The sequence below is a fragment of the Tupaia chinensis genome, unplaced genomic scaffold, assembly GCF_000334495.1.
Source record: "Tupaia chinensis unplaced genomic scaffold, TupChi_1.0 Scaffold000350_1, whole genome shotgun sequence".
NCBI lineage: Eukaryota > Metazoa > Chordata > Mammalia > Scandentia > Tupaiidae > Tupaia > Tupaia belangeri.
The window spans coordinates 7,132,462-7,157,525 of NW_006159844.1; the positions used below are offsets into that span (position 1 = coordinate 7,132,462).

Below are 25,064 nucleotides of genomic sequence, written 5' to 3' on the forward strand. Positions count from 1 at the left end.
AGAAAGCTCATAACTGAACGCGATGCTTCATTTATACTTATTAGCCTCTTCTGTGTTCTCCCTGGTATGTGGTAATAGACTTATTTTGACATTGCTTTTAGTATATATGTTTATGTAATCTATTTCAAATCCTTTGTGGGAAGAGGAGGGTATAAGGTAACAAATATTTCTCTAAGCCTTACATCCTGTATCAACCAGAAATGCTATTTATCATGTAAAGTCTCTCTTGGATTCTCTGGTGATTAAGCCCCTTACATTTTAGAAGACATTTCATAAAAGCTAGCTAAATATCATTGCTACAATTTCATTATTGAGGATCCTGTTCTATTTTGCTTCATTTTCACTTCTGCCTGTTCCATTATAATGAGAGAAGAATTGTCTTTAACAGCTCTGAATGACATCACCAAGTATTAGAATTCAGTTAATCTCTATGCAAACCAAACTCAGCATAGATATTGAAGATCTTCAAGATAAGGCCTCCTGATGAGTAACTAGGAATCATTTTTACCCAGAAAAGCAAGTCAGCAGTGTAGACATTTATGATCTGAAGCCATCTCTTGGATGTTAAGTTAAATACATATGTATAGATCTCTATAAACCTGGAAAAGTTTTAAGGGCTGCTGAATAGGTTCAGATGTCACTATTGTTTACTTCATTCCCATGATCATAACAATATAAGAACACTGGGACCAGCAGATAGCATAATGGCTACTTTGCTGGACTCCCATGTACTCAACCACAGTTTGAGTCTTGGACTCTGTGGCTTAAAACTCACGCCAGGTGTGTGTACATGCATGCCAAAAATCCTGAGAGAAGAATGAAGGAGCAGGGATTGAGGCATGGGCATCCCTCCTGCGGGGTGATTTCTCACTTTTTGTCTCTCTGTCTCTTGGGCAAGTACACATGCTGTATAGTAAAAAGCAGTTAGCGTAATGGCTATGTCGCTGGATTCCCACGTAGTCGACCGCGGTTCGTGTCCCGGACCCGGTGGCTTAAAACTCACGCCGGGCGCGTGTGCGTGCGTGCCCAAGATCCCGAGAGGAGAATGGAGGAGAAGGGATTGCGGCGTGACCATCCCCCCTGGGGGGTGATTTCTCGCTTTCTGTCTCTATGTCTCTCTCTGTCTGTCTGGCGAGCGCACGCGCCCTACAGTGAGAATCTCTCAAAAAAAAAAAATATATATATATGGTATAAAAGAGAAAATCCACTTTGGCCCTCTCTAAATACATTCTACTCCAGAGCTCAGTAGAAGTTTCCCTACTTAATTTCCTCCTGAGCCAAAAAAGAATTCTAATTCTTTCCTGAGCAAGCACCGTTATAAAGCTATCATATTTATTTACATTTTGAAAGAAAAGAAGACCAAGGAATATCTTAAGAGTTAAAAACGTAGACACAGGGACTGGCAGGTGGTGTCATGGTTGAGATGCTAGACTCTCTCATGGCCGACTACAGGTCAAGTTCTGGACCTGGCAGCCTCCGAATCACAACAAAAATGTAAATAAATGTTAAAAAAAAATAGGCACAGCTCTGCTCTAACAAACTGACATGCTCACAATATTCTGCAACAATTTCACTAGGTAAGTTTTTGATGACAGAGTCACATGTCTTTATTTTATGAAACTATTAAACAAGGAAAGAAGAGACCTTAACTTTTATAGACTTATCACTGTCTAGAATTTGATGAAATAACCACTTCGCCAAAGTTGCAGAGCACAAGCACAGCATCTGGTTTGCTCTTTATTAAGAGTACGTACATGAGTGCATATTTGAGTATTTGCAAATGCTTAGTTGAAGAACTTAGAGTATGTTTATTTTGTATGTCACTCTTGAGCATCACTCTTGAAACCCCACAACTGAAAACCGGCATTGAAGAAACTTGGAAAAGGGTTAAATCTCAGTTTTGCCTATTAGAATTTACACTCTTAATGAGTTGGAAGCTTTCTTCCAAAGTTTTAGCAGTCTTTTACGCCTTAGTATTGGGCATTTAAAATATACCATGCTCTTTTCAGATTACTTTCATGGTAAAACAAAATTATTCTCAAACTTTATTTTTAAACTCTAATATTGGTATTTGCAAAAAAATCACTTTCTACTGATTTATCGTTCATCATTTTGGTTCTATAATACTGCCAAATGAAGGACCTCTGTTACATATCTCATAATCTATGTTTTATTAGGGGGAGGACTTCAAAATTTTCACAGAAAAGTGTATCATAAAAACAACTACTCACGGATTTCAAATTTTGCTTATATAAGAATAAACTCATTTAAATTCTATTTTTCTACAAAGTTTTTGAAGTCCCTTCATATTTGACAAATTTTGGCAACACTGAACATATCTGCCACAGGAGAAACAACAGGAAGTGCAACCAGGGTCAGGTTGTGGGTAAGTCAAGATACTCTTGGTACACACTTTAAAACCCACCACATATAAAGCAGGGGCTGACTGCACAGAAGTTGCCAGATACTATACCCTGTCTACATAGCTGCACTATTTTGCAAAATCCTCAATTATTTGTTTCAGATTTTAGAAAAAGATTGACTTAGTGCTACAATAGAGAAGCAATGAAATAAACAGCTTTAAAGGAGAAACCAGCACAGGGTTAAAGCCAAATTTTTCTTGAACAGATGATATTTCAGATGGCCACACTATTCCAGATGCATCAATTTCCTTGAAAATCCAATCCATATATGTGCATATGCTGTGCTGGCAGGAGGACTGACTGAAATGGCCAAAACCCAAGAGCTAATATTCTTTTGGCCAGAATAATGCAATTATTATTTTCCTAGCTATCAGTCTAAGCATACAGAGCCATCTGTTATGCAAAGCAAACATACACATCTCAATTACAGAAAATGCAGTTGCCTTGACAGAATTTGGATTACACCACTAACCAGGGCTGTAAAATGTGTTTTGAGCTACTATATAATGGATGCTTTTCAGGAGTTCCCTAATTAGCATTTACCTGCTTAAACTAATTATTCATCTTTCTTCTTTACTGGCTTATTAAACTTTGTTGGATCCTCTGCATAAAACAGATGAGTATGTGCACCGCAGAACAACAAACAGTGGCGTTTCCAGTTCTATACAGTATTAATGACATAGTGGCACACCAATTTCAAAATTGGAGATTCTCAATACTAGGTCCCAAACCGATTAAGACAAGGCTTAAAGTCTATTAGGGGCTATTACAAAACCAGGGATTTCAATGAGATACAAGAATACTAATACTGAGCTAACAATAGCTCAGTCTTCATCATGTGGTTTGTTAAAGTCCACATAAAATAGAATTACTCTATACACTAGAGCCAAGAGCTTGCGTGTCCTTCAAGGAGGCGTTAACGAACCAAACCCTTGTTTGGATTGTCAACAGTAAATAATCAAATTTGGCAGTGTTTTGCCTCCTCCCCCAACTCTCCTCGAATGCCAGCTATCTCTCTTTATTATTTCCCAATGTCTTTCTTGATTTAGCTATTACCCAGTGAACTCACTAACAGCCAAAAGGTTCCAACAGTGCTGGATGCATCATTAGATCTGTGCCAACTTTCAGAAGCAATGAGTCTGGGATAGGTCCTGCTTAAGAGGAGAAAGACAAATCTTATCGCCATCTTTAGCTCCTCAGGCCAACTGAATGAGAGGTAGATTATCCAACTTGGCAAATCATCACACACATACAAAATCCCTCCCACAGAGGCTGTGTTTTCTCCATGCCAAACCACCAGATGAAAAGGGTCAAACTCAGCCAATCACCTGTATGGGCACAAATATCCAGATGTTTAGCAGTTTTATGAAGAAAACATCTGGAGAGAACGCTGAATTGCAAACTTTTCTTCAGGATATTTTGGCATTCAGTAGATGCAGCCTGTGTCTTGGAATCCAGTGGAATGAAATTTTTTGTGTTCCAGGGAAATATCAAGAACTAACATCAAGGATTTTGTCCCTCACCCTGTCAGTCTCCATCCTCTTTTCTTTTAGTCTCTCATAAACACGTGTGAGTCATTAAGAGGCAAATAACAAAAGGCTATCCTATTTTATGAAATCATCTTTTGGCATTAGGGAGCGTTTGCAAAGGCAGCAAAATATATCCTTGCCGAAACCCTCACCTGCCACACATTTTAATGGTCTCTTTCGGTATTCTTTGACTCCAAATGACTCCTGCCATTGTGTCAGCTCCCAGGATAATGCAGGGTACTCCATAAACATTCAGTAATAGGACACAAGGGAAGCACTATTAGTGTGTCCCTCTCCTACTGGGCACAGAGGTTTCAAAGTTCAAAATAACCGAGGGAAGAAACTTCATTTGTTCTCAATAAATTAGTAATGATCCTTGGCGGGTAGGGAGGAGGACTAAAGTTTTTGAGGACAAGTTTATCACGAATGTTCAACACTGATACAGGTTTCTCACTGACTTTGAGAGAGGACTCAGGTAGAGCCATTAAATAATAAATTTGATAATTTATGCTAAATGGAATGTCCCTTGAAGAAGGAAAGCATAAAGCTGAAAGAGCCTTCACAATCGCCACCAAGAATCTAAATTGTTTTACTTACTTGCGAGAGGCCTAGGTAGATGGAGACTGTTTCGGAAATGTACAAAAATTTTCCTTCTTGATTTAGTGCAAATACAAAGCCATCCAGGGACTGCAGGAAAAATAAACATACAAAAAGGTTAATAAACATATATGATGGAGATTTTAATAAGGCAACTTATACAATGTAGCACATGGAATTTGAGAGCCTTTTTTTCTTCTTCATGTATAACAAAATCCCAAGATCTCTGAGTATTGCACTATACATGCATAAATTAAAGGCTTGATTAAGACTACAAGCTTTCCTTTATTTCAAGAACTTCCTTATGTCCCTGTCATTTTGATCAAGATACATTACATTCATGTATAAAAGCAGGTCATGCTGATTTTATGAGATGTCGCCTTTATTTTTTGGATTCAGTGGTTTCTGAGATTAAATCAGCAAGACTCTCCATTAAGAAGCTGAACAGGAATGGAAATTGTAATGAAATGAAAGAAAAAAAGAGTTCCTATAGGAAGAGCAAGTAAAATCACCACTTGAACTACGATGGACATCAATAATTTGCTAATTAATAAAGGATTATGTCCTCCTCACTCCCAGTGCCTACTGTATTAGAACAAACAGGAAAAGTCAATATATTATGGATGAATGTTTAGGGGATAAAATCTTACGAATGTAATCCTGGTTTGGGAAAACCTTATATTAAAGTTGTATATTGACAGATTTAGTTTCTATCACAACTCCTGAAATGAAAACCAAAGATGAAAAAAAATGATGCTACACATTATCAGTAACTCTTGAAACCTTAGCCCACCTTCCAAATGGAGGGCTGCATTTCCGGTATGATGAATGCAATAAACCATCATGGACTCCAGTTGTAATATCCTACTCCAATTGATAATAAATATGTGGCAAATTCTTGCAACCCAACTGCATTATACCCCTTTCATCCTTTTGTTTTGCTTTAGTTATTTATCTTTAACATAGTAGATTTGTGCAAGTGCTGCTTGCACGAGAATAAAAGTTTCAAAGTCTAGTGGTGTTAACAAAAGCTGCGAATCTGCAAATGCATGAAACCCACACTGGGAATAAGGTATGTGGACACACTAAATTAATGACATAATTTTAAAAATATAGATAGGTAGAAGAAATGCCTAAGATTCAGGTAACAATATGTACCCCTTCAAGTCCCATCAATAATTTCAGTCTACTAAAATATCAAATATATACACACACACACACACAAATTAGACATATTTACATATACATATATATGTTTGTATATGGGCATATGTATATGTGTGTGTGCATATATATATATATTTATACATATTATGAAATTTGACTTTCTATGCTTTCTGAACCCACTCACACTGCTTTACTGACCAGAGACTGTGAGTGGCACCCAACTCCTCTGATTTAGTGGGTTCTACAAACAATTAAGTCGCATCATATTTCTCCACAAAAGAGCAAATTATAGGATAGACAAGCTTTTAGTTAAGATAGCATAATAATAATAGTTTACATTTGTTAAGCGATATGTGCTCGGCAGTTTGCATGTATTGTTTCTTTTAATGTTCACAAGCACCATGTGAAGTAATTGTATTATTATCTTTATTTTATATACAAGGAAATTGAGGCTTAGTAAAGTTAGACAATAAGCCTGTCCCTATTGTGGAGTTTGAATTTGAACTCTGATAGTTAGCTTCCAAAAAGTAACTATGCTGCCTTCCACTAAAAATAAACTCTCCAATTGATATGTCAGAATTAATTAAAAGAAAAATATTCACAGTATTTTGGAAGTTAAAATGTTCATTCTGTAACTTTTTGAACACTATCATTTTTTTTTTTAATAATTTGTTCGAATGATAGAATCCTATCAGTGGTAGGAGACAAAAGAGAAGTGGAATGATAAGAGTTCCTAAGTCACTTCCCCAAGAGGTGAATTATTTCCCCCTGGAACCAGCTATGGGCAACAACTACTGACTAAGAGAACTGGGCTTCTCATCTTTGAAAAAAGTGTCAAACCCTCTGGAGCCTTGTCAGACATAGCCTTTCAAATAGAGTATGGTATAGTGGAATCTCACTTTGAACCAGTACAAAGGGAGAGAAGTTTCCTTCCCACTAGTTTGAGAAGGCTGTAACCTCAATCCATCTCTACTTCAAACAAGATTTCTCCTGAGGATGACTCATGAGGATTAGAGCCCTCCCTCTTCTGACCTTCCCTTAAGAGGTTTTCCATTCAGCCTGATAGCCATGGCCTGGTGCACAAAGAGAAGTGCAAATGCCATCTTCTTAAACCCTAATATGCTACCGACAAATTAAAGGGAAGACACAAAGAGAAATCACAGGAGAACATGGAGATGGTGATAGTTTGAAGGTGGTTGAGAGCAGAAGAAAGGACCATTAGAGCTCGTGATATTATCCTGTAGTCTTAAACTATATTTTCACAGGTGAAAAAGCTGAAGCAGAGAGAGATGGGTGACTAGTAGAAGAGCCAGGATCAAAATTTCTGCTCTTACATTTTTATGCCATTGTATGATCCTGGTTGACTTGTTTAACTCTCACGTAGACTGAGTTTCTCAACAGTGGGGTGATATCTTATTTATCTTTATCTAGCCAGGCTAACTAAAAACTGCTTAGTCAAGACTTAATAAAATCAGTTCTATCTCTAAACCCTGATATAGATCATGGCATGCACACATGCTATCATGACTAAGAGTGATTAAACTACTTTCTCAAAAGGTCCTGTTTTGTAGCTGTTGGATTATTTGCAAATTTAGATGCCATATAATTTTAATGAGGTCTGGGATATTTTCTGATACTTGGATTATCAGAGTTAGAGTGGATTCTTTTATAGTCCTCCAAAGCTTTGGGTGTTATCCCCGCATAGACAAGTCTTTTACCACCTACACATATCTTGTACTTCCTCATGAAAGGGGACTGTGATTTTTAACATTAAGTTTGGATCTCATGTTCTCACTAAAATATTAGAGGAGGTTTGGGCACCATAGCAGGGAAAAGTGTTATCTGGAGGCTAAACATCTGATGCTATCAAGCAGTGGCGATCTAAGAACTGGCCGGTTTTGTTTGGCAAAACAGAGGCTTCAACACATGTTCCAATTTCCTAGTGAGATTAAAATGAGTCTATGTCTACATGACACAAAGACATCCAGTCAATTTAATTAAAAATAATAGCCAATTTGGTAGGGAGAAAACGAGTCAGATTAGTTGTTAGTCATCCCAGAGGTTTAAAAAATGGTTAATAATATTTTTCATTTTTAAATTTTTCATTTTGATCAGTTTTATCTATAGTCTAGGATGACTGTCCATAATTCAGATTGGATTGCCTTTCAAATAAAGAACAGGACATGAATTGGGTCTCAAAGTGATTGGCAAGGTCACTTTTCACATAGCCAGGGCCTTCTGGTTCAGGTTTACCTTTGCCTATGGTTAGTTGTATTTTGTCACCTGGAGAAGTTTGCAAAGTAACATCAATATTGGTTTAATCTGGGTGTCTCAATTTAAAAAGGTGGGAGGAGGAAGGAAACATTCAATCAGTTAATGTGGGGAGCTAAGTGTGATTAATCTGAAAGTTCTGTGGAATTTAAAAAATTTTGAATAGAGAAAGCTATTATATACTGTGCTGTTCAATCACTGCAGGCTACTTTTTAATTTTATTTTTTAACTGCCCACTGTTTTCAACAGGCGCCAATTAAGATTCTGGGGTCAAAGGGTTAATTACATCTTCTTACCCACTATGTAGAATTTTCTGATTATTAACTAAGGTTGGATTAAGATGAAAAAGAACCTACACAAATGTTAATGCTAGTCCTTCCTCACAAAGATTTATTATAAAGCCATGCTGAAATCTATCTGCTTTCCTCAAAGCAGATGAAGAACAAAATCTTAGAAGAAACAGTAAAACAGACATTTTAAAGACATGCAAGTATCTGATTTATCAAGACAGTTTTCTTATTACTGAGAACAGTTCTTAGGCATCCAGACAGGGCTGATAGGAGATTTCCTTTGTCACATCCCAGTAAGTCTATGAGGTACACATGCAAGGAGTGAGGCTTGGATACAAAAGTCAGCAGCTATAGCATCTCTGAATAATAATGCCTGTAATTATAATTTATATCCCCTGACATCAGTGTAACATATAAAGTGTAAGGCACAGTTTCTTAACCCCAAAAGCTGAATGCCTCTAACAGTATTTGTCAAATGATGAGGTTATTTCCTTGCAGGGAATGAAACTCACTCTAGCTTCATGATTGAAGGTATACTAATGTTTAATGCATTGTGCTAAATGGATTTATATTTGTCAAAGGAGTTTTGTCTCTGCTTTCCTTTTTATGCATATTCCACTACAGCCAAATATCATCGCAGGGTGAAATCTTACGATGGTTCTCTTTGAGGGACAATTCTCATGCATATAGCCACTCTGAAATGAGTGATTCTTCTACATTTCAGTACAAAAGGGGGAAAAATTACCCCAAACTCTTTTCCTATGACCTGACTCCAGTTAGAGAGAAGAATTACCAGTAGGCTAGGTTATTTTAATGACAGATTATTTTAAACTAAGCCTTCACCATCTGTTCCACCCCCTAATTATGAATGCAAAAAGAACATATTTCACAATTACATCAGTAAAAAAGGAAGATATACATGATTTAAATGCATGCATGTGCTCTTGTCCAATGTGCCATGCATCTGTGATGTTCTCTTAATGCAGGCTCAGACTGCAGAGTAAATACCCATCCATGATGGAGTGTAGTGTCTGACATTCTCAACTTCCCCTCCGAACCCAGAGTTCTTCACTGCATGAGATAATTCTGTTAGGACAGGAGCACAGCATGAACTTGAGTACTCTGCTTATCAGACATTAGATACGAATATTTAAGAAGTGCTAAAACGGCTCTGGGGTTAATAAGGAGAGGTTCCATGAACAGGCTGACTCTATCACCAGAGCAATGGGTGAGCATCCAGAATAAGTGGGTCTGCTTGCAAACCACAGAAGCAGCATGGCCTGGACAGTACAGATGGGTCTCCAATACCTATCTTTCTACTCAGTTTTGGCAACAGTTAAAAGGAATTAGAAAAAAAACAAATATTTCTGGAATTTTTTGGCCTTTGGCTACAAGCACACTTTGATAGAGCTCATTAAAATGCCATATTGCCCTCTGAGTGCACTCAGGGGGTGATGTACATTGCTCAGGCACACACATGTGGACTCCCAGCAACCTTAAGGAGAACCTGGACAGCACCCAAAAGTGCCCACATGTATCCGTTTAGAAGGGAAGAAAAGCTTCCCGAATTTTGTCTCGGCAATCTGACTTTTAACAATCCGGCACTGTGCAGAAACAATCGCCTTACTTTCTGAAATAGCAATCTAAGTGAAGTTTATTTTCTCAAAGTGGATAAAAGCATACATCAAAGTTTCAGGCTTTTATTTAACTCTTAAAAGTCTCCCAGGGCTTTTTATCTCTTCCCTTATCTCCTAAATGAGTCAGTAACATGAAGAACAAGGTAAGTTCATATTATCATGAACCAAAAACTCCATGTTCCCCAATCACAACATCAAATGGACTTAGTTAGGTCAAATTTGACTATTCTGCCACTAAAAAGAAATACAGAACAAACTATGATGCTTCTAAACACCTTTCCTAAGGGTTTCCTAAAACATGTATATCTAAACATCTTAGGTGAAAAAACATTCAGAGAGGCACAGATGGCCTCTCTTCAGTTCTTAGAGACGAGGGACCAGAATAAAAAGGGAGATGTTGAGCTAGTGAGATGTTAAAACATGAAAAGAACAAAGATACTTGCTTTCTGAGCAAGATCAGGTTTTACTTTTGCTCATTAAAATTCCATTTTGTGGAAGCTGTGTATCAAAGTGCTGACCCTTTTTGTCTGGGATGCTAGTTCAAGCCTTACATCCAGCCTTGAGGGATGAAGATTTCTTGATTTGAACATCCAGCCAAATGGACAACAGGCTCTCATAAGAAGGCACTTTGTGGCATTTGGTAGAATCACACATGCCTCTAGGCCACCAGAGGCAGTGCACACACCCCACATTATCTGTGACATGTCCTCAGGGAATTGAGACTTCCCTTGGGGCATAAATGACCATGTGTGGCTCACAAGCTTCTTTTGCCTCAAGGAGAGGATTTCCATTTGCTAGTCTAAGACACAAATACTAATTAGAGTATTAAAATCTCTCATTTTTGCACACATGGTATATTCATTTACTCAAAGGTAGGTTCCTCAGAATGCAGGGGCTAATTCTTTACTGTGCATCTTGCCCTTTGAACTCAGAGTTCTCTTTTAATTTAAAGGAGAAACACCCTTGGCAAAAGTAATAAAAACAGTACAGCACACTGGTCCTAAAAAGCCTAAAAATGTCACTGCTTTGTTTTGGCTAGGTACATGCTCAGTCATACACAGGGTGCTAGTTGTCTTCCAAGTTGTTGACATTAAAACAATAGGAAAAAAAGAATAAGTAACAATTGTTTGACAATCTGTAGATATGAACTCTTGGAAAGTAGGAAGGGATCTCCATTATATATATTATATACTAATAAATATATCAAATATAGCAGTATAACTAATATGTATTAAACTATTTATCATTATTTTATAGGATATCATAAACCAGAGGTCCCCAACCCCTGGGCCACAGATCGGTACCAGTCCATGGACTATTAGGAACCGGGCCATACAACAGGAGGTGAGCAGTGGTGAGCCAGTGAAACTTCATCTGTATTTACAGTCACTCCCCATTGCTTACTTTACCGCCAGAGCTCCACCTCCTGTGAGATCAGTGAGGGCATTAGATTCTCACAGAAGTGTGAACCCTACTGTGAAGTGTGCATGTGAGGGACTTAGGTTATGTGCTCTAATAAACCATCCCTGCCACCCCATCTGTGGAAAAATCATCTTTTATGAACCCAGTCCCTAGTACCCAAAAGGTTGGGGACCACTGTCATATACAATGCTCAGTTCACTCAACGCTCACCAGGGAAGATGAATGGAAACTAACAGTTGTCAGGCAAATTACAGTCATGCACTGCATAATGACATTTTGGTCAGCAATTAACTGCATATATGATGTGGTGCCATAAGACTGTAATTAGGGTATACCATATAGCCTAGGCGCTTGGTAGTCTATACCATCTTGGTCTGTATAAGTATACTCTATGATGTTTACAAAATGACAAAATCTCCTATTGATGCATTTCTCAGGATGCATCCTTATTCTTAAGCAATACTTGACTGTACATAACTAAAATGTTAGTTGGTTTTTGTTTTGCCAGAGGGAGTGAGCACTCAACAAAGACAAAAATGGAGTCGGGGGGAAAGCACTCCCAAACGGGGCATGGTCACAGCACAATCCCTTCTCCTTCATTTCTCCATCCTGTCAGGATTTTGGGCGTACATGTATGAGCACCTGGAGTGTTCTTCAAACTACTGGAGCTGGGATTCAAACAATGTACTTGACCATGTAGGATCTAGTTTTCTTAACCATTAGGCTACAGGGCTGGCCTAAGATAGGTGTTATTTAATCCTATTTTACAGAACAGGAAACTGATGCTCAGAAGAATCAAGTACAGTGCCCAGTGTCACACAGCCAATATGTGGTAGAGCTGAGACAGAAGGATCCTTTGGGTCAGTCCGTGGTTGAGGTTGATGGGTCCCACATGGCTGACTACGCAATTTGAGTACTAGACCCAGTGGCTTGGAAAAAATGCCAGACATGAGTAAATATATGGTCAAAATATCCAAAAGAGAAATGGAAGAGAAGGAATTGTAACATGACTGTCCTCAGTGAGATATGTTTTCTTTCTTTCCTCTTTCTGTCTCTTTCCAGTGAGCTCATGCATCCTCTGGCACAAAAGGAGGAGGAGGAAGAGGAGGAGGAAGAAGAGGAGGAGGAGGAGGAGGAAGGAAGGAAGGAAGGAAGGAAGGAAGGAAGGAAGGAAGGAAGGAAGGAAGGAAAGGATCCTTGGACTGTTTTTCTTTTCAATATCAAGACTACCTGCTGGGTGTTTTGGTTGTTTAACATAACAACATAGACATGTGCATCTTTTGCTGCTTTTAGCATCTCTCTTTCAACATAAGCTGTTCTCCTACTTCATTGTGTAGAAAACATCTGTTGATTGGTTATTTTGCATCAGGTCCATAACAGTGTGAGGTTCACAAAGGGAAGTGAGACAAAGTCCTGACTCAAAAGCTGCTTTCTTAAAAAAAATTTTCAATGATAGGATCTGACACTAAGAAAATGAGTAGAGCTGACGAGATCCAAGATGGCGACCTGCAGGAGGCTGATGAAAGAACTAAAAGAAATCCACAAATGTGGAATGAAAAATTTCCATAACATCCAGGTTGATGAAGCTAATTTATTGACTTGGTAAGGGCTTATTGTTCTTGACAACCGTCCATACGACAAGGGGGCCTTCAGAATCAAAAATCAACTTCCCATCAGAGTACCCATTCAAACCACCGAAGATCACATTTAAAACAAAGATCTATCACCCAAATATTGATGAAAAGGGGCAGGTCTGTCTTCCAGTAATTGGTGCTGAAAACTAGAAGCCAGCTACCCAAACCGACCAAGTAATCCAGTCCCTCATAGCACTGGTGGACGACCCCCAGCCTGAGCACTCCCTCTGGGCTGACCTAGTTGAAAAATACTCTAAGGACTGTAAAAAATTCTGTAAGAATGCTGAAGAGTTTACAAAGAAATAGGGGGAAAAGTGACCTGTGGACTAAAATCTGCTATGATTGATTCCAGCAAGTGTGAGCAGAGACCCCAAGCAGTGCATCAGACACTCTGCAAAGCAGGACTCTATGGAAAATTGACACGTGCTACTGCCTAGCATTCACGTTTGTGGCAGTTACTAACTTTCTACAGTTTTCTTAATCAAAAGTGGTCTAGGTAACCTGTAAAGAAAGGATTAAAAATGTAAGGTGTTCTAAAAAGAAAAGAAAAAATATGAGTAAAGTTGAAAACTAACTTTATAAAACAAAAATTCCTAAGGCACAGGCAATTTGCAGTTTAGGATACCTTATATACACAGTAGAGATACGTGCCATGCCTCTACTCTGCTGACTTTTATTTGCAGAAGACATGAATTGCTGAGTTTTATATGTACAGTCAAAAGATCATCAGGCCTTGAATAAACTCTCTGCCTTGAAAAAGGATTCTAAAACCCAAAAGTGGGTAAGGGACTCCACAGTTCAAAAATAATCTCTAGGATAACACACCTCCAAAAGCAATTGGTGTTAAGACTTGAACACAGATACCATTCTAACCTCATTTCATGTCTCAAAGTGTTTCTTTTAGACGTACAGGTTTGTTGTTTTATTTTTAACCCTCTCTGGTACTACATATGCCATTTTATATAAAAGTCAATGTGAAAATAAGATAGACTTTACAGAAATTTACTTTGCAGTCATGTTTCCCTAAAAGCACATTCTCGTTTACCTGAAGTACATCCTCAGTGTGGTTGGGTAAACCCATACTGATATTTCCGTTATAGCCGATGATATGAACCTGAAGGTTTACTGGGTAGAGGGTAACTTCAAAAACCAGACTCTTAAAAGACAGTAACACATGCTTGTATATGTATTCCTTTAGGTAAGGGGTTTGTACCAAGAGTAGTAACAATGATTAAAGAACTCTGTAACAAATTTAGCATATTAAAAGACCAATAAGAGCCTTCAGATATTAATCTGATAAATTCATGTGAGTTTCATTCTTGGAACACTTTATTTGTATCTCTAGGGAAAAGGCATAAAACAACATTTGTACTGAAAGGAACTGGATTGTTACAGATGTAGTTTAGAAATTCTGGTTAGGGCTAATGCTTCCGCCATGAAAACCTACTATGTTAATTTTAGGAAATCACTGTAACTAGATTCTCTGTTCTGTTCTTTATTGTATATATCATTCATATCATTAATATTTAATGTGTAGTAGGCTCACATACAAATATAAATATGATGGACAGATAATAGAAAATAGCATTTGGTTTCTAAAATCTACAATGCACAGAAATGTTTTTGAAATCTTTTGTGAGTAATTGCACCTCTTCTGGCCCTACATTTTACAATATTGAAATCTTTAGGTTGGTTTTCTGTGCATTCCAAATGCTTACAGGCTATGTTGCTTCGCTGCCTTAGCTCCTGAATTTAGCTCCACGTGAAGCAGAGATACGCATTTATGGGAAAATCAATTATTCTGATGGAATTAGGACCTGGTCTTGAATGATACCAGGGCAAACAACCTGGTTTGCTGCCTGCTTTGGCTACTCGTGCCTGTGCTGTCTTTCCTCTTTCATTTCACACTGGGCTGCTGAGTCTAGGTAAGAAGGAGCAGTCTGCATATGTTGCTTGTCCATAGACCTCTCATCCTACTCAAGGCTCCAAGCAAATGCTTCTGCTTTTAGCCCCACATGCCTAACTACTTAGGACATGTGGAGTGAAAGGGCTTATGAATTTTCACTGTTTGCTAACATATATCCCATAGCATATATCCCAAGCATAATAACAAATGTCACAAGAAATCTTCATCAGAGAGGATCTACATAGTACCCTTCAAAGTTGAGCAGCTCAGCAAATGAAATTGGGTAGTGTCAGATTGGCTAGGTGTATACATTAGATAATGGTTTAATTTAAACAAACAAAAACAGCGATGCTGGCTAGCTTGATCCTGGCTTCGTCTGTGGTCCAATTCAGAAACAGAATAAAAGACTGGGAAGGGTTATGACTATTTTGGTGTCAGTAGTTTTGTGGAATGAAGGCATCAGAAAAGAAGAAAATTAAATTTTAATACTTTTCACTACCTTTCTAAAGTGAATTCCTTGTTTTCTATGAAAAATAAGACTGGAGTTTCCTTTGGCTTTTTTGATTCTACTTCAGTGAGAATTCAATGCCAACACTGATGGGAACTGGCCATTTTATTGTATCAAGTTCCAAGATCAAAAGATGCTTTAACCAAAATCTCAATAACTTTTCTTTTTTTTGGAGAGGTTTTTGCTATAGGGTGCTTGCGCTCGCCAGACAGACTGAGAGAGAGAGAGAGAGACAGAAAGCGAGAAATCACCCCCCAGGGCTGATGGCCACTCTGCAATCCCTTCTCCTCCGTTCTCCTCTCCGGATCTTGGGCACGCACACACACGCACCCGGCGTGAGTTTTAAGCCACCGGGTCCGGGACGCGAACTGCGGTCGACTACATGGGAGTCCAGCGACATAGCCATTACACTAACTGCTGGTCCTTCGATAACTTTTTTAAAGCTACTTTTTTTTTAATTTCTTCCATAAGCGAGCAAGAGATAGACAGACAGAAGCCCCGACCGGGTTGACACAGTAATCTCCTAGCCTTCAGCCAGTCCCAAAACATAGTCACATGTGTGCCTGTGTACTCTGGGAAGTTTCCTGTTTCCTGTCTTAAACTAGAAACCTTCTCAAGGGGGACTGCCTTGCAGTGTCATGTTTCACTGTTACACTATTGTTTGGTCCCTTAATAGATTTTAATAGAAACGCAAACTGAAATGCAAAGATTAAAAACAACAATGATGCCATGAATAAAAAAATCAGAAATATCAGGGTGATTTGAAGAAGGCAAAGACTATCTAAAACTGTAAAAACTGGGAACCAGCAGTTAGCGTAATGGTTATGTCGCTGGAATCCCACGTGGTCGACCGTGGTTCGTGTCCCGGGCCCGGTGGCTTAAAACTCACGCCGGGCGCGTGTGCGTGCGTGCCCAAGATCCCGAGAGGAGAATGGAGAAGGGATTGAGGCGTGACCATCCCCCCTGGCGGGTGATTTCTCGCTTTCTGTCTCTATGTCTCTCTCTGTCTGTCTGGTGAGCACACGCCCCCTATAGCAAAAACCTCTCAAAAAAAATAAATAAATAAATAAATAAATAAAACTGTAAAAACTATGGGGCTTACCACCTCCAGGCCTTTCTGACTCCCCGGATCAGGCAGCAACAATGACAGTCTCAATTACTTTCTATTTTAACCCTTGGACCCATATGTCAAATGATCATGGTCAGTATTATTTTTCCTTTAAAATAGGTGTTCAAATTTGTTTGAAAAATTATCTGAAAAGGTGCACTTTGTATTTTTCTGAAGTTAAAGCTTTTACTAGAGAGATGGGTTGTGGGTGTCAAAAGACAAATTATATTAATATATAAATTGTCACTAAATTATCAGGTTTTTTTTTCCAGAATCAGATTTATTCTATATATTTTGAGATGCCTGTAGACTTGGTTATAGTTAAATATATTCTACAGTACTCACATATGCTCTTACAATGACCAAACATTGATGAATCATTTCTTAGAGCTGATAAATCCATCAGATAAGGACATTTCAAAAAGTTAATAAGAAAATAGATTTAAAATACAAATTCATTTTGGTACAATAAAATTCATAATTTTTTCATAATAAACAATTTCTTTCTTTCTTTCTTTTTTTTTTTTTTTTTGAAGACCCTACATAAAAACATTTCTAGAGTAGAAGGAGATGTCAAAAGTTTTTGCCCACAGGCCAGCACGGTGGCCTGGTGGCTAAAGAAAGCTGAATTCCCATGGGTGATCCTGATTTGAATCTTGGCCCAGGCTGCCTGAAAAGTACCCCGGGTGTGTGCCATCCATGTCCAAAATCTCAAAAGGATGGAGAAATGGAGGAGAAAGGATTATGATGTGAGCACCACCATATTGGGGAGCACTTTCTCTGTATCCCTCCCTCCCTCCCTCTCTCTCTCTCTCTCTCTCTGAGTGTGTATGTGTGTCTCTCTGGTGAGAACATGTGCCCTCTGGTAACTTAAACAAACAAACAAACAAACAAACTAGTTTTTGCCTAGACATATCCTTTCTTTTCTCTCCTATCCTGGAGTGCTCCCATTGCACATGATTTTCCCTTTCCTGGGTTCTTCAGTGAAGTCACAGGCTCATGAGTGACATTCCAGCCACCTGCTAAAGAATGGTAGACCTTGTTATTGTACCTTTTCCCAAGCAGCCCAGAGTATTAGTCTGCCGGGCAGGTCTGACTTACTGTGCACTTTGTCTTGGGCTGTTTGGCACAGGCTGCCACAGAACACCATAATCTACTTTTTCTACAGAGCCCTTATCACCTAACACACCTCAGTAACCACTGGATAAAGTGTTTTTAGTGACTCAGGACGACGTGGTTTACTGAAGTTGTATAACAGACATAGCCCATACATCCTACAAGGGATTAGTTGTAACAATAATCTAGGTTATGCATGATCTATTCAAATACACTGATGTGCCAATCCACAGTAACTCCAAAAGAAATTCGCAGCTGGTCCTATTGATAATTCACTCACTAGAAACCTTGAATCAATAGTCTCAGTCTAATTCTAATGTGCACAATGATCCGTTTACCCACTCTTTTGTCTTAAATAGCTAAAGATATGTTAGAACAAAAATAATTTGAAAATGGATATATTTCACCATTCAATGAGTTTGATGAATGATAATCTACCTCTCAATGAGTTTCAGACTTGTTACAATTCTATTTAGTCTACAGAATATGTAGTGGTTTCAAGCTATTATACCTTCAGCTATAACTATCACCCTCCACTTAGCCTTTCTCAGCCTTCTATGTCAAAAGCGTCCACATGGCAACATCACTGGCTTGAAGGGGCAAAGTATACTGATGAAGTTCCAAGTCTAATTTCTCATTTGGCTCTCTACCTGGGTTTAAGAGCTAGACATATAAACTATCAGTACTTAGTGGTTTTTATCTTCACTACAAAACTCACAAGACTACATAATGATCAACTTTACAATGAAGACATTTTCCACCTATACCTATCATACAAACTCTCTTACCAGTTCGCAGAATTAATATTTCTAAAAAAATGTCCCAGTGATTTAAGAAAGATGAATCCCCATTTCAGCTGTAAGTTAGATGTAGCTTAGAGTCTAAGTAAAAGCCAACCTCAGGACCAGCAGATGGTGTATAAGTTACATCACTGGACTCCCATGTAGTTGACTGTGGTTCAAGTCCCAGACCCAGAAGCTTAAACTCACATGGAGTGTGTGTGTGTGTGTGCTTGTCCAAAATCCCAAGAAGAGAATAGAGGAGAAGGGATTTCGGGATGGCCATCCCCCCTGGGGGGTGATTTCTCACTTTCTGTCTCCTTCTCTTTGGTGAGCACACATGCCCGATAGCAAAAATCTCTCTTAAAAACAAAACAAAACAAAACAAACAAAAAACTAAAAACTAAAAAACAACCTGAATGACAGTAGCCTGAAGAAACAGAGGAAGTATAATGTCAGATGGTATATCATCTTGGAAACCACAGGTCACTGGTTCAGAGTCAACAGCTTCTATTTTTTCATTCCAACCCCCTTATTCTTCTATTTGATTTCCTTTTTCTCTTTTTTTTACCTTTTGGTTTAACATTTTGCATTCTTCCATTCAGTGGAAGAGGTACTGATGGTGGCAGGGATGGTATGTGATGGCATGTGTGGATCATACTTCACAGCCCATGTTCTCAGAAATTCTGCACTGAACATGTTTACTGGTAAGCCTTGGACAATAAAACGTATCTGAATATGTTTACACATCTGACTCATGAGTGTGTAATGATTATTGAAAAAGTTTGGAGACCAAGAATAACTCTAAATTTGTGTGAGCTGGTGTAAATTTTATATGGTTGAATATTGGGGATAGATTCTTTTTGCCTCCAATGAGATTTGTTCATTCTAGCCTTGACCTTTTCTAACGACTAAGATTTGTTTTATTGTCTTGCTTAGGGGCTTCTCTTTAGTAATAAGATGACCTACTTTAATTTCTACTTAAATGCTTCACAGGCTGGAGAGTGACTTCCCCTAAAGGACTGAGCCCCTAAAGACTCAAATTGGCCTCTGAGTCCTAATGGAAGACTTTTATCCCAAAGCAAATAAAAAAATATATTAAGGGTTTTATAAACATAACCTTAAGCTTTTATCATTTTTCAGTATGTTCCTTCTATTCTCATTATAGGTGATTGTACTTGCTTAAGACATTTGCTGCTTCTCTTTACCAATTTATATCCCTTTGCTAGGTTCCTCTCTGCTATGACAGGCAGCTTTCAAGAAAGTGTTGGCCAATATTATCTTGCCCTTTTAAAAATAACACACAGACATGACTCGCTAGGCAAGTCTAATGTACTATATGTTGACACAGGTCTCTGTAGTTTATCAACATACTAATTCCACTTGAACCGGTGAGATAAAGACAGTGTAACAGTGACTAATATTATTGTTGGTACTCTATGATGCAACAAGCCTAGCTCTTTCCCATAAATTCAGCAAGCAAGGTGTAAGTATAATATTCTCATAGAAAATGAGCAAATAAAATTCAATTCTTCAGATTTCCAAAAGGCAATTCTTCCTTAAACTAGACCCCCTTAGCACACTGAACCCTGTTATTACAATTAACATTTTCCATAATATGACATGATATAAAACCATTATATTGACTAGGATAAGAACCTATAACCTGGGACCAGCAGATGGCATAATGGTTAAATCACTGGACTCCCATGAGTCCCAGACCCGGTGGCTTAAAACTCATTCCAGATGCATGTGCAGGCACACCAAAAATCCTGAGAAAAAAATGGAGGAGAAGAGAGAACCTATTCCCAAATAGCTTACTACATAGGGTAAAATCTTCAAAATCTGCTGTGAATCATATATACTTGCTTCTCAAAGGCTAAAATCTTTTGGCTTGCCAGGACACACACAAGAGAATGGTGGGTGTAGGAGGTTATTCAGCAAATTTTTGAAAGACATATATTACTGGGGCTGGCAGTTGGCATGGTGGTTGAGGTGCTGGATTCTCATATGGCTGACTGTAGTTTAAGTCCTGGACCTGGCAGCTTGTTTTCTCACTTTCTCTCTCTCTCTCTCTGGTCAAGTTAAAATAATAGTGATAAAATTAAATAATTTTTTAAAAAGACATATCACTAAAACCTTCTTTATGATATATTAGGAAGTTTAATTAATTACCCAATAGGATGCATCTCAGTGAGATGTCAAGCAGAGAGAATATTTGAATATTGGATGATGAGGGTTGACGTTTAAACTCTTCCCACCAATTTTCTGCACAGGTCAGGTGACAATGAGACTGCTTACATGGTAAGCAGCTGAAGTGGTTTAAAGAAAATTGATCATTTCATCTATCTGCCTAGGACCTTTTCATCTTCTTATGGAAAAGGGAATCTGGGCATCATTCCAGTCCTAGGTGAGGTGCCAGAAAAGGGGTAGGAGTGTCAGCTATAGGAGCAGACTTCTTATCTGCTTGAGAAGTAGGGGTGAGGGACCAGCAGATAGTGTAATGGTTACATTACTCCCACATGGTCAACTGTGGTTCAAATCCTGGACCTGTAGGCTTGAAACACACACCAGGAGTGTGTGTGTTCATGCCCAAAATCCTGAGAGAAGAATCAAAGAGAAGGGATTGCAGCGTGGCCATTCCCCCTGGAGGGTGATTTCAGTCTCTCTGTGTCTCTCTGTCTCTCCAGTGAGTGCATGTGCCCTATAGCAAAAATCTCTCTTAAAAACAAAAACAAAACAAAACAAAACAAAAAAAAGAAGTGGTGTGAAGAGACTTCCAGAGTCAGAGAACAGAGAATTTTATAGGAAACTCCAAAGAAGGGGGATTGAAAAAGAAAGAAGTGATGGATCCGACAAATGAACTACTGGGTCATTCTAAGAGTCATGACGTATTTTCCTATGTTTTTCTATGCAAAAATGTGGCATGACTTTTCTGACATGCAATCCTTGCTAAGGACCATATTCTGCAGCTTTTATCAGGAAGGAGCTTGTTTCAGTTCTTGACAAAAGCTCAATAAGGGCAATATCCCATCAGAGGTAATTACTCATGGCCCCTCACAGACCTGGCACCACAGCAGGACCTCTTCTAAATCCTCTCCTAGTTGTCCACAACATGGGAAGCATGATTCCATCAGGAAGAGAGGTCAGATTCAGAGGGGCTCTAAGATTTGAGGAGATGTAACAATTATAGGTTTATATCCTCAGTTCCTTCACTGAAGCTAAGGAGCTCATTTGGCCAGGGATGAACAAACTTTGCACCCAGTTTCAAAATGAGAATATACACATTTTTCATGAGGCCCCAAGGGGTACTATAAAAGGACACATGTGCTTTGGACTCAAATAATATTTACTGGAATTCTAATTTTGTAACCACACTGTTTTCTCATGTCTATGCATTATTTATTCAATAGAATTGTTGAGATGATTAGAGTTAATGTATGTACAAGTACCATCACATAGCAAGTATATAATTAATAGCACCCACAATGACTTTATTTGATGTGGGACCCTAATTTAGAGTGACTACCTGCTAATAAGAGCACGTTTTACCTCCTTATAAGGAAAAAAAAATAGACTTAGAAGAAGTGGGATAACCTAAGCACAATAAAACTAAATTACTTATATAGAAGATCAAATGTACAAGCAAGAAAAAAAGATACTCATGAAAGAAATAGTTTTATCCTAATCATAAATATTTTCTTTAAAACTTGAATTTATGCAAATTTGAGGAACAACCATTTGAAAGGATAAAAGATTATGAATTTACCTCGAATAATTGCAGAAGTTATCAGAAAGAGACACAGTAGAAAATATAGGTAGGACACATGTGCAGAACATTTATGTCAACAGAAGAAAAAAATACAAAAATTATTCTAGTTTCATAATTATGGTCATTCTAAAATGAGAACTCATCTAGGATGAAAACACACACATACATGCATACAGTTAAAACATTGCTCAGGCTACTGGAACAAAATATTGTACACTGGAGGGCTTAAAAAAAAGGAATTTTATCTTCTCACTGGTCTGTAGGATGGGAAGTCCAAAATTAAGGTGCTGGGAGGGTCAGTGTCTGATGAAGACTCTTCCTGGCTTGTGACTGGCCACCTTCTTGGTGTGTCCTCACATGGCCTCTTCTTGATATATGTGTATATATAGAGGGAAATCACTTTCTTTTTTTGCCTTAAAAAAACATCAATCTGGGACCAGCAGTTAGCATAATGGCTATGTTGCTGGACTCTCACGTAGTTGACCACGGTTTGAGTCCTGGACCCGGTGGCTTAAACTCACGCTGGGCGCGTGTGCGTGCGTGCCCAAGATCCCAAGAGGAGAATGGAGGAGAAGGGATTGCAGCGTGGCCATCCTCCCTAGGGGGTGATTTCTCGCTTTCTGTCTCTCTCTGTCTGTCTGGCGAGCACATGTGCCCCATAGCAAAAACCTCTTCCTCCCCCGCTAAAAAAAAAGCCATCAGTCCTATTGTATTACGATCCTTATGCTCTCATTTAACCTTAATTACTTTCTAAAATTTATTTATTTATTTATGTATTTATTTTTTGAGTGGTGTTTGCTATAAGGCACGTGCATTTGCCAGAAAGACAGAGAGAGACAGACAGAAAATGAGAAATCACCCCCTAGGGGGTTATAGCCATGCTGCAATCCCCTCTCCTCCATTCTCCTATTGGGATCTTGGGCACACATGCACACATTCCCCACATGAGTTTAAGCCACTGGTCCAGGAATTGAACCGCGGTCGACTACATGGGAATCCAGTGACATAGTGATTACACCAACTGCTGGTCCCATTACTTTCTAAAATTTCTAACTTCATTGTGTCACTGGGGAGTTAGGGCTTTAATATGTAAATTTAGGGGAGATGTAATTCACTCTACAGAACACAAATATAGGTAAATGCATTTATGCTTCAAACCACAAAAGATTTCCACAATACTAACAGTGACACTATATATTAAATAATCCCTTTGTGGGATCCTAGGAAGAGGAGGACTTTACATGGACTAACTCAGGTGCATTCTGACTTCCTAATGTCTATACTAATAGACATTAGTATGACTTCCTTCCTTATGTCTATACTATGTCCATCTCTGTTTGTGATGAGGAAATCAAGACCACACAGCTATTAAGTGATGCTACAGAAAGTCAAATTCAGGCTGCTATATAGCGGACAGTGCAATTGACTCCATGGCCATAAACCACATTTTTTTTTTTTCATAGCAGAAATTATTGTCTTTTTGGTATTAGGACCCACTATTTACCCCTCTAAAGATCTGGGTTGCCTGGGGCCTAAGGCAGAAAGTTGGTATTCAGGATGATGTTCAAAGCAGAGCTGAAACAAGGAGATGGATGCTGTCCTCTCTGATAGGGACTTCAGTCAACCCAGAGAAGGTGTTAGGACTTGATAGTTTCGGTGTCATTTAAGCCCTGCCTTGTGGATCAAATCTACTAGGTAGTCCCATTCTGCAGTTGCAATGTTGTACAGAGAATGAGTCCTAAGCAACTCAACCTCTTTTTAATCCAAATAATATACACACAGTAAAAAATACTGTGGCAGATATAGAGAAAAACAATTTTTTTCTTTTCTAAAAGATACTGAAAACAGATACCTAGTAGTTCCAGAAAAATCAGTTACATTTGAATATTCATTCAGGCTAACGTGCAATGCAGACTGATATAAAAATCTCTAATGAACTTGAAGAAAAAACAGGAAAGTTAGGTAGTGAACCAGGAGAGATGTATTGCTTCCATTGCCTCCTCTTGAAGTATAATTGGAATCAGATGTAACCGAGTATGGGCTAGAGAGGAAACCATCTCTAAGCTTCCTCAAACTCACTCTATGTTTAGATGAGAGCAGGGGTAGGAAGAAGGAAACACTGAGGAGATAAAGAGGGAAGCAATGTTTAATGAAGTTCTCTCCTGCCAGCACGCTTTAGCTCAGTAACTATGTCCTCCATGTACACAGCACTAGCCTGCATGTTCATCAGTGTGATAAGTGTGAACCAGGAGGGCATGACTAGGGGTGGTAAGAAAACAGAACATTTCTGGTCGTGAGGCCTTTTACCTGCTTGACAATTTTGCCAGAGTACAATTTTGTTTACCTTCAAATGACACTCATACTCTGAGGTCTGTGAGCAACTTCAAGGCTACCAGTTGTCTCATATTAAGCAGAGGGGTCATGTCTGCAGAAGTGTCTCTTGTTCTCTATGGCTCCGAAGAAAGTCAACCCCCCACACACACACTCTGTGTGCATGCACGTGCGAGTGCATTTGTGTACTGTTGAGTACTTTGTTTACAAGGGACAATTAATCATTTCAATATTTTTTATTTAAATGCCTACAAATGGAAGTCATCAGCATTAGATTTTAGAATCCTAAATTAATTTTCCTTTTTATTGAGCACTATTCAAGTTATAATGAATTCAGTTCTGGGGTTCACCACTGTACTGAAAGAAGAATTTAGAAAGAGTTCAAAGGGAGCTGAAAAAAAATCATTAGATGATTGAAAAATAAGACATTTAAGGAACGGGTTAAATGGAATGGATTATTCAGCCTAGAGGAGCCTGAGGGGCAATGTGAGTCTGCACACGTGAGGCTTCTGTGCAAAGGCTGGCAACTGTCTTTCTGTTTCGCGGGGGGGGGGGGGGGGGGGGGTGGGTGGAG

General features: G+C 38.7%; 1 protein-coding gene across 1 annotated transcript in view; it reads right to left on the reverse strand.

The window, feature by feature from the left end:
* The window catches only part of NPAS3 (neuronal PAS domain protein 3), a gene marked incomplete at its 5' end in the record, with an annotated part of 831,631 nt that overhangs the window by 268,641 nt on the left and 537,926 nt on the right, over nt 1-25,064 (reverse strand). Inside the window, one exon of the mRNA XM_027773383.1 lies at nt 4,550-4,639. Within this exon, the coding sequence (XP_027629184.1) occupies nt 4,550-4,639 (90 nt within the window). The remainder of the gene's footprint in view (nt 1-4,549; nt 4,640-25,064) is intronic.